Source organism: Salvia miltiorrhiza, chromosome 1 (genome assembly GCF_028751815.1).
Source record: "Salvia miltiorrhiza cultivar Shanhuang (shh) chromosome 1, IMPLAD_Smil_shh, whole genome shotgun sequence".
In the NCBI taxonomy this organism is placed as follows: Eukaryota; Viridiplantae; Streptophyta; class Magnoliopsida; order Lamiales; family Lamiaceae; genus Salvia; species Salvia miltiorrhiza.
In genome coordinates this window covers 65414384-65425356 of record NC_080387.1, presented here as the reverse complement: position 1 = coordinate 65425356, position 10973 = coordinate 65414384, and the positions used below count along the sequence as shown (strand labels likewise).

The 10973-nt window shown below is 33.7% G+C and overlaps 1 protein-coding gene and 1 long non-coding RNA gene across 3 annotated transcripts; both read left to right on the top strand.

Annotated features, from left to right (window-relative positions):
* Window positions 1-366: 366 nt before the first annotated feature.
* On the top strand, window positions 367-1485 carry LOC131005067 (uncharacterized). 2 transcript variants are annotated; one of them, XM_057931861.1, is made up of 2 exons: window positions 367-855; window positions 937-1485. In XM_057931861.1, exons 1-2 carry the CDS (start codon window positions 839-841, stop codon window positions 1316-1318), a joined length of 399 nt encoding a protein of 132 aa, XP_057787844.1. In that variant the 5' UTR covers window positions 367-838; the 3' UTR covers window positions 1319-1485. The 2 variants fall into 2 exon arrangements, with proteins under 2 accessions (XP_057787844.1, XP_057787843.1); XM_057931860.1 differs by having other exon boundaries at window positions 370-855; window positions 920-1485.
* A 4142-nt stretch (window positions 1486-5627) lies between these two features.
* On the top strand, window positions 5628-7258 carry LOC131005066 (uncharacterized). The gene is made up of 2 exons (XR_009095201.1): window positions 5628-6666; window positions 6845-7258. It is a non-coding gene; the product is annotated as an uncharacterized LOC131005066 (long non-coding RNA).
* Window positions 7259-10973: the final 3715 nt, after the last annotated feature.

The following is a 10973-nucleotide window of genomic DNA, read 5'->3' as shown; positions in this document are numbered from 1 at the left end:
TTTTTCCCCCACTTTTGATTGTATTATTATCTCTATTATTAAAATAAGTATTCGAACATTTTTAGCAAAAAAACACTAATATTCGATATTTATCGATTGCAAATCAAGTATCAGTGCAAAATATATTAATATTCGACATAAGAATAACAAATCTTAAATGAGTATATTTATTTTTATAAAAAATAGATACTGTATTTTTTATATTTTATCTTTTAAAATATGTATATATCATTTTGGCTCATAAAAAATTAGGGTGACGCAAAAAACCTAGAGTGGTCAGAATCCGTCAAATCAGAAATTTCTTTTTTCTTTGACAGTTCCAAGATATATATATGCAGCGCGCAGTAACTGCAGGAAGCCGGAGAAGAAGCTATCTCACTTAATCTTTTCTTCTCCATCCTCTGGAGATCCAAGTTATCCTCCCATCCTGCAGGCGAGAAACATGCATCTTTGTTACTTTGATTTCTCAAAAACCAATATTAATGTTATATGTGAATCGTTTCTGTATGTGGTATTCAATTGAATTCCCTCATTTGTTTTGTCTTTATGTTTGATACTAGTTTGCTCTTTTTTTTCCGTTTCCTCGCATTAAAGAAGAAGTAAAAATGTTTGATCAATATATGCCCAAGGCTTCAAGTTTAGTTATAAGGTTTTCGAGAATGGAACATATATACAAATTGTGACTTTTGGGTTCCCCTTTTGTTATGACAGTGAGTAGACTGATGATCTTGTCTTACATTACATGCTATTCCTATTCCTATTCCAGTAGGTAACCATTTCGGCATGAAAGCCAAAGCCACTCGAGTTTGCATCAAGAGGCTCAACACAGCCACACAATATGAAGATGCCACTGAGGTTAATTAATTATCCTTATCTCATCTTGTTTACTGTAAATTAAACTATTATGATCGATTGGCAGAATGAATCCAGAAGCAGGGCTCTTGATAAGGTTGGTAGTATGGAAAGAAGAATCAATTCCACGAAAGCTTCAGTCATACGAATTGGGAAAATGATAGAGAAAGTGCATTTGGAGGTGAATGTATATATTGAGATAAAGGCTATATTTGGCGAAATTATGGGTGACCAGTCTGTGATGATCGAGGAACTTGAACAACTGACGGAAGAGCTGATCGACATGGAAGCCATCATTCCTTCAGTTAGTGTCGTTGATGCGAATGTCAACTTCGGTTTCAACCGTCATCCGATCTTTATGGCTAAACTCATCCACAAAACTCAAGCAGTCACTCAACAGCTAAGCAGCACCAAAGCCTTGATTCAGGATATTATCAGATCCATCAACAAAAAAAGGGGTATTTGATGATGATGCTCAATTTCTCTGCAATCTTGTTGCTGTGCCTGCTCTGCAGATATTCGCATTTTTGCAGCCAAGATTTTCTACATTATGCTTATATGATGATTATCACTTTTGTCGCCAATACATTCTACATTTATGCCTTCTATATAAATTACTCCCTTCACTTTCTATGGGCAAGACTAGAGAATTTAGTTTAATAAAATAGTTGGTGATTTCTATTGTATAAAATGAGGGGTTGAGTTTGAATTAAACAAGGGTTATGTACTTTAAATGGACACTAAAAATGACAAAGATGACTTGACCGATAAATTACTCAAATCTCAAACTTAATACCAAATGTCTCATACATTAATCTGAGACCAAAACGACTCTACCACTATTAATAACTCATTTTGTTATCACATTATTAAGGTAGTTTGGTAACTTTGGTTGGTGCTGCTTGCATTATGATATTTTGGCGCCCTTTATGCATCTAATGTCAATATTTTTCTTGAATATTATTCTAAATATCTCGAGAAAAACTTCCGCCTATAAATTTCAAAAATAGGACCAAGAATGCAGAAATACACATTAGAACATTTGAGTTTCGAATTCAATTTCTCAATTTAAATAGATGATACAGCCTCAAATATCCAAATTCAAATTCCCTTAAAAATATCCGAATTCAAATCTATATCTCAAAATATCCAAAATATTTTCTGATGGGAGTACAGGAAGTGGAGACGGCACCACTTGCGAGAAGAAGAAGAAGAACGACATCGTATTGCCTTCAATTTTTTGCCTTGATTTTTGGATCTGTTTTCTTCCATGGAGGTTTTAGGCATCTGTTTTAGGCTTCAAGATAGCACACAAGCCATAGGCATAGAGAGGGAGCGTCGCATTATAATTCCAGAGAGGGAGCTTAACTCTGATATTGTTGGTGATGTGCAATCAGCAGCTCTGCTCCGTTGTCTTTGGGGGCGAGGAGGCTCCTACTCAGATGACTTGGCGGTTGAGTTGAGATTACTAAGACTATCAACTAATGTTAATAATGTTTACTTGGACAATGATGCCGGATGTTTTCCTACTGCTATTACTCATAAAAATAGATCCAGAAACCAATGGCCAAAAATTGAAAGCAACACGTTGCCGTTCTTCTTCTTCTTCTCGTTGGTGGCGCCGCCTTCACCTCCTGAACTCAAAGTCTGCTAGTATTTTTTTTCCTTCACAGTTGGGGGCTATGCAGTTTTTCAGGAAAGGAGGTTGCGTAAATGGTTTTAAAAATAGTTATTAAAATTTTAAATTGGAAATGTAGGGGAGTAGATACATACAAATATTTTTTATCTCAATGAGGGATTATAATGAGAATTTTGGTGGCTATATTTAAAATCACCCTATATTTATTTATAGCACTGATTTTACTTGCCTCTTAATAAAAAAATTACTTCCTTCGTCCACGATCAATGTTCTCCAATTTTTCAGGTGCGAGTTTTAAGAAATGTTAGGTCAGTGTATTGTGAGTGGAGTTTGAGTCCCACATTAAAGGTGTTATTATAGAGTAGTGTTTTAAAATATGTGGTGAAAGAGTAAACTTTGGGTCCCACATTAGTAAACTATGTTGTGAAACAAGTTTGAGTCCCACGTTGAATGGAGGGAGTATAAATTTATTATTTAATCCATATATTCCATAGCTTCAAATTAAGGGCGATTTCATAACCTAAGTAAATTTCAAACTTTATTAGAGCCTCCACGCAATTAACACAACCTTCTCATCTCGACTGATCGACGTACAATCATGAACACCTCAGAAACTCATCGTCGTCGTCATCATCATTTGCGAAAATAAATGTTATTGTTCGAGAAGAAGGTGTATTTGTCTAATGACGTGTTGTTGAATTTTATGGTTGAGATGGATGAAGTATGTGAATATATGTAAAGGGATGGGATGTTGTTATTGAAGAGTGCAATTGACAAATGGACAAAACAAAAAAGTGTGGTTTTTGTTCAAGAATAATGATGAAAATTTATGTTTTGCGTCTGATTTTACTAAAAGGAAATTGACAACTTGTGGAGTTCGGCTATTGATCTAATAGATTTTGGAATTAGGTTACCAATCTCTTTTTTTCATGAGTGATAGTTATTTCTTACGAAAAATCATTGTATCGTTTTAGAGTATCAACTCCATAGATTTGATTTGAGATTTCTTTTCTTTTAATTTTTTTAGATTTTGGAGATAGGTGATACTTGGTGGTTTCAATGGCATAGAATCTATGCAACAACAACCCTCAGATTCTTAGTTAATGTAGAACTAGGAATTTTCAGATAAAACATGATTTTATTGAGAGTATCGATTATATGGTAAATTAGTAAATTTATTTGTTAGTAAATTGGAGGTTGACTAAAATCAATCTCGCTCGAAACTATCAAAAGCCCCATGAATCCAGTCCAACTCAACTAGAAAATTTTAAACTACTTCTTCCATCCCCCATATATGTGCACACATTTTTTTTATGTCTCTCAAATTTATGTATACTTTATTTTTGGACAGTACCTTACACATAATTTTCACAATTTTACCTTTATAATTTATACTCCCTCCGTCTCACTTCAATTGGCTCTTTTACTCTGGGCACGGAAATTAAGAATAAAGGGTTGGGTGTATAAAGTGGGTGAGGACCATTTGTTTAATGTGTGTAGAGAAGGTAAGGACCACCTACTATTTTTGGAAAGTGCCAATTGAAGTGGGACAAACAAAAAAGGCAAGTGTGCCAATTGAAATGGGACGAAAAGAGTACTATTTACCCATAATCTACTTAACAATATCGTTAATGTGGGACTATTTCTTCAGAGCATCCACAACGGAAGCTGTGGAGCACTGGGTTGACGCAAGTTTTGGGGCGCACCGTTCGCTGGAGTGCCGCGACGGTGCGCCCCCGGTTGTAATCTTCGTCTCGGGGCGATGGGGGGAAGGGGAATGCTTGGGCGTGTGCTACACGCGCGACTTTTATTAAAAAAAAAGAATTTAAGTTGAAAGTTGCAGAAATGGCGAAGAGAATTTGGGGAATAAGACGGGGGGGGGGGAGGGAAGTGGAAAAAAAGCAATGGGTGTGTGGGCCGGGAGTTGGGCTAGGGTTTGGGTTTTTCGATTTGATTTTTTTTTTTTGGATTTTTTTAAATTTTTAAAATTCTATTTTTTTTAAAATTCTTTTAGTTTTTTTTACCTAATTTTTAATTATTGTAATATTTATAATTTTAAAATTATACTCCCTCCGTCCACGAATTAAAGCCCCATTTGAGGGTGGGCACGGAGACTAAGAAAGCTGAAAAATGTGTTGTGGATGAAATATAAGGGTAGTTGACTAAAGTGATAAAGTAGTTGACTAAAGTGTTAAAGGTGTTATGTGGTGGGTCCACTAGTGATAAAGTGTAATAAATATAGAATATAAAAATGATAAAGTTGTTGTAAGGTGGGTCCATTAGTGGCAAAGGGTAATAAATCTATATATAATATAAAAAGGCAGTTTAACGTTAATATTTTCGCGCCAATTCTTTTACAGTTTTTCTTCCCGAAACCTAAGTGCATTTAAAAGAATTTGTATTGTTAGTTTCCTGATGAATCTTTCACTTTTATCTCCTCTCTTCCACACGTTCTCTCTCATAAGTTACAATAATTTCTCAAAAAAATTGGATCGAAAAAAGGGGATCCCTGAAATATGTTCTCGCTTTCTCGATCCGATTTTAGAAGGGAATAATTGATGGAAACTCCAACTGCTATCCATTTTCCTTTCTGCAATTGGATTTTACGATTGAAACACACCATGGGAGGCGCAAAGAAAGATGCAAATAATCATGGAGAACAATGTGATGGGTAATTTTAATGGGAAAAGAAACAGAGATGAAGAGCATGAAACCAGATTCAAGAGCACACATATGGTGATAATCAATATGCCGCCGAGAAAAAAGAGTTATCACTAAGGTTAAATTCTTTCCCATCTCTTGATGTCCTCTCCACCCCAGAGAACTCTACCCTCTAAATCTCTCATTTCTCGGAGAATTTGTTCTTCTCTCTTTAACCGATTTGGGGGAAAATAATGCTAGAAAGACTGCACAATTTGTGTGTAATTTGATAATATTTAGCAAATTCTTAAATATCTGATTATAGTACTAATTAAATTTGGATTTTTTTGAAGGAACTCGGGGAGATTTGCGAAAGTATTTTTTGAAAATTGAGATCCGAGTCATACGTATGTTTTTCCTGCGCTGTTTCTTTATTCCGTCAGCCAAAACAAATTGCTTTTAACCGGGAGATTGATGTAATATCTCATTTTTCTCTCGGATTGCCAGTTGGTTTTTTATATTATCATTTGAATGTTGGAATAGGTTTTATACCTTTTATCTGTTAGAGGCCTTTAGGAGAATTGTAGTTGGGGTTCTGATGGATAGTTGGTTTGTTGAATTTAGGAGGCATATTGCTGAAGAATATCTTTGCGTTATTGTGGTGAAGTTGTATCAATTTAATTTCCATCTTCTCCAATTTGAAGCCGTATCAGTTTTTCTATCCCTTTCAAAGGAATTTTAATGAACATGATTATAATATATTTTTCAGGTGTAATAGTGATGTTGGTCCATTGTCTCCATTTATAATTGTTAGCGTTTTCGCTTGAATTTTTGGTGTCTTTTCTTCAGCAGTTTCACATGATTTTGACACAAGGAGAAGTCGATTGGGTATGGTGCTTGATCATATAATAAGGTTTGATCAAATATTGGTTTCAAAAGTGAATTATACTTCATATTTCGAATGTTGTACATTTTTTAATATTTCCTTGGATTTGTCTTAGCATTTCTCATTACATACATGTTTGGTGTTTAGATTTCCTTAAATGTTAATTTATAAGCACCTATGTGTCAAGTTTATTGTCTCGCTGAATTAGCTAATTATGAAAGAAAATTTGCTAGAATCAGTCGTTGACTTTTTTAACCACCATTTTCTACATTTTTTGTACAAGCATCTTTGTTTTCAGCTTAGAAGTTACAAAATTGTGTGCGTAAATATTCTTGAATTTTTACGTTTACAATATAGATATATGCACTCAAAAATTCAAAAACTATGTTATCCATTAAAAAAAATTTGCTGCCAATATCCCTCTACTCCTAAACGATAAAGCCAACCAAACCACCATAGTCTGCGTGATCATAAGATAACAAACAACATATATATGTATGTGAGTTTTCAGATTAAGATGTTGCTTTTTTATTTGTTCTTTTAGATATTATTTTGTCTAAAAGTGAAAAGCATGGGCTTTGAACAATTTGGGAGACTTCTCTCGACGTGCCTCCGCTGATTTGGATGCTCATATAGACAATGATACAAGGTGATTTCAAAAGGGCTCTTCTCATTTTCCCCAATTTTATGCGTTTGATTGTGTTTTTTGATTATTTTTTTTTGTGTGAATGTGTTTTGTTCGTTTCATTCTAAGTTTTCTTTTAGATAATTAGCAATTGAAAAGAGTAATATTTTCGATTGATAAAGTCGATTCATTATTTTTGCAGAATCTGAACGATTTAGTGTGGACTCACGAATCAAGTGACAAATAATTCATTCGGAAGATTGTAAAAATGGTGCAGGAAATGTAATATTTATGAGACGTTTGGGAGGTGAACTTGCTGAGGGTTTTAGGCCACGAGTAAAGACAGATGGGTAAGAGAAAATTGGAAGAAGGATTAACATTGTTAGACATAAGTCAACCACTTCTTAATGAAAAATGCTTCAGTGATTGCGTCGATACATTTTACTCATTCAGTGAAACCACCTATCTTTTTCTTGGAAAATGGAGATGATGGAGAAACAATGCGGAGGAAAATTTTATTATGACGTTATTGGTGACCAGTATCTCACTATCACTGTGTTTTTGGGCACGAAACACTTGGAAATGAAAAGTAAATTGTCTATCTATGCCCATACGTTCAGTTGTGCACAAAACCGAGGACCAGAATACATATTAAAATATTGTTGTTCATAAATATAATCATTTTCACTATAACATAACTCCTAATATATATATAAACACTTCTTAACATATAAAATAAGAACCAGCTAAAATGTATGAATTCAATATAGAACACATACGAACTATCTATGTAAATGTCTGTATTGCGAAAAATAAATTTTTAGCTCCATTTAAGATTTAAACTCAGGACCATGAATTCAATTTTTAATGACCGGGTCACGATAGACTTGAACCTTTGATCTTAAACATGAACCACTCTACCCTCCAGTATTTGTATTTATTTATTTAAAACATGTCATTTAATTATAAATTATAATGATCCGTGCATCGCACGGGTGGGTATACTAGTATAGGAAAAGAAGAAGAGTAAAAAGGTACATAAAGCACAATATGGCTTTAATTGGTGGACAAAATTTTAAGTGCAAGTAGGGCTTTAATTCGTGGACGGAGGGAGTATATTTTATTTTAATTATTGTAATGTTTGAATTTTACTTTTAATGGAAAATTAGAATTTTAAAATAGAAGTATAGAATTGAGGATTTTGTGGAAATGAAAACTTAAGCACCAATACATCAGAGAGGGGAGGTGCTTAGATGAGGACCACTACTTAAGCACCTTGGGCTGTGGATGCTTTCACTAACAATATTTCAAACAACTTTTTATCAAAACATGTGTCGTGGTCAACTATGCATATTTATCGAAGACAGAAGAAGTAGATGTTTTTGAACTGGTTAGATTTCAATTTTCATGCACAATGGATTTTTGGGATAACTTAGTGGGCCCAGCCTTAACGTAAGAGCATCTCCAGTGCATGGCGCTAAGGGATGACGCTAATTGGTGGTCCCCACCTTAGTGTCGCCCTTCTCCAGTGCATAGGTGCTATAAGTGTGACGTTATAATCTCTATTTTTATTTATTCTTATTTGTACTTTTCTATTTTAAAATTCAATATTTCATTAATTAAAATCAAATCAAATACTTAAAATAAAATACAATAACTAAAAGTAAACTGACAATATTTTTTTTAAGGTTCAATCGGACCAAATGTGCTCCTTCAAATCTGAGGTGAGTCGAGCGTGAGGTCGCGGTCTCGCATGAATGATTGTTGAGCCACATATGCTCGAAATTTCGGCGAAGCTCCGATGTGAGGACAATTTCGCCTAGGAGGGCTTTCTGGAGTACTAATGGCGTCAACGATTTCGTAAAATTGTGACCCAAGTTGGGCAAATTCTTGAGCACGTAGTGCATCGCCGCTTGAGGGTGACGAAGGTAGTGAAGATGATGATGAGGATGAAGGCATTTTGCTAGAGAGAATAAGTAAATGTGTAAAAAGAATTAAGATGTTTTATTTGTGTTGAAAAGAATACGGTATTTATAGATATTGAAAAAGAAAATATATATATATATATATATATATATATATATATATATATGGTGGGGTTAAAATAGAAAACCCCCTTAAGATGAGAACTAGGAACCACATCTAAACCACTGATTTTAATAAAATAAAGGGTTGAGATTAAATTAGAGATGCGGATTAAAATATATAATGTAAATGTATTTTTAATTAAAAGGGTAGAAATGTAAAGAATGAAATTAAAATTTACACGCATCATCATTTACATTTTTCACTTTCACTTTCACTTTCATCTAGGGCTTGAGAACCTCAAAACCGCAGACATCTGTGCAGTCGACGAAGGACCGATCTGCACGCCGGCGACGAAACATCGGTCACAAGGTGTTCTCCGGCGGCGGTTTCGTCGATCTGTGCAAGGGGCGATCTGTGCAAGGTTCGAAATTTTTCCTCCTGTAAAAGGAGTTGGCGTTCGGCGACTTGGGCGAATTGGGTCTTCGTCGTTCCCGGCGGTTTCGAAGGCAAAGTAGCGATCTGTAACATGAGTTGGCGTTCGGCGGCGGAGGCAGTCCGATTATTCCAAGAGGGGGGCGTCCGATTATTCCAAGGAGGAGGCGACTGAAGCTTCAACCGATTCGAAATTGAGGTATTATAATTGCATAGATGTTTTATGTAATTGCATAGCTGTTTGTTTGATTTGGTTTTATTTGATTCGAAATTGAGATATGCACGATTTGGCTTCAACCGATTCTGGCCGATTTTGTTAATTTTTGTAAAATTTAGTAGATGATGGGTGTTGTTGATTTGCATAGATGAAAGATGGTGATGCATAGATGTTGGATTGTGTTTCATAGTTATCATTTTTTGCGATTATTTGATAGGTTTTGTTTGATTTGGATAGGTGAATGATTATGATGCATAGATGTTGGATATGTATGCATAAATGGCAAAAATTAGTACGTTTTTTCGATTTTTTTTATTGGAGTTACATATTTTGTGGTTGTGATGCATATATGTTGGAGATTGATGCATAGATAGACAAATTGAAACGTTTTTTGTTATGTTTTTGTTACTGGGGTTGTATTTTTTGAAGTTGTTAGTGCATAGATGTTGGATTGGGATGCATAGTTATCATTTATTGCGATTCTTTGATAGGTTTTGTTTGATTTGCATAGATGAAGCATTGTGATGCATAGATGTTGGATATTTATGCATAAATGGCAAAAATTGAAACGTTTTTTTCTATTTTTTTATTGAAGTTACATATTTTGAGGTTGTGATGCATATATGTTGGATATTGATGTATAGATAGCCAAATTGAAACGTTTTTGTTCTGTTTTTGTTACTGGGGTTGCATATTTTGAAGTTGGAAGTGCATAGATGTTGGTTTTTGTTCAATTATATGCAATAATAAACTATGCATTACACATGAAGGTTTTGAGGGAGATCTAATTCGAATAGAAACCACTGATTTTAATACAATCTGTGCATCCTCATCAGAAATGTATGCAATTGTAAAACATATATTTACAATTATATGCATTACAATGCAATAAATTGTCATAAACAAATTCAAAATTAAATACAATGGTTTATGCAAATTAAGCTTCAAATATGCAACACACTATTTTATCTATGCAGTAAATAAATCTTGGCATTTTTGTTATTAATTCGAATTGGAGCATTTAAAATAAAAACTATGCAATTAAAATTAATACTTATTTACGTATACAAATATTTATTTCAAACCTATTTCAATCACGAATATTTAAATTAATACACGTATACGAATTCAATTAAAAACCCAATTATTCAAATCAAAACCCTTTATTTCAACAAATCAATTAAAATGTGTATGCAAACTATGCAGTTGACATATGGTATACAACATTTGGATGAAAGGTCGAAGTTTTGCTACTAAAACATATAAATTCACATTTAAAAAGGAAAAAAAGAATAATAAAAAGAAATGAACACGTAAGTGCACATATACATAGGCACAGATTATAAAAATTGGAATAAAAAGATTGTAACTAGAAAACTAAAATACTACAAATATTTTGTGCAATACATAATTTTTGCACCGTTTTTAAACAATTAACACTGCAAAAGAACAACCTCCTCAAAATCAAATAAACATAAAATCTTTTTAAAAAAATCGAAAATAAATAAATTAAATTGATCAACAAAAAAAATAATACAATTAAATTAATAAATACCTTCAGTGTTCATCGTGTATAAATACTGGTACAATTGTCATAAAAAATAATTGATATTAAGAGTATGGAAGAATAAAGAAGACTTGGAGAAAGAATGAG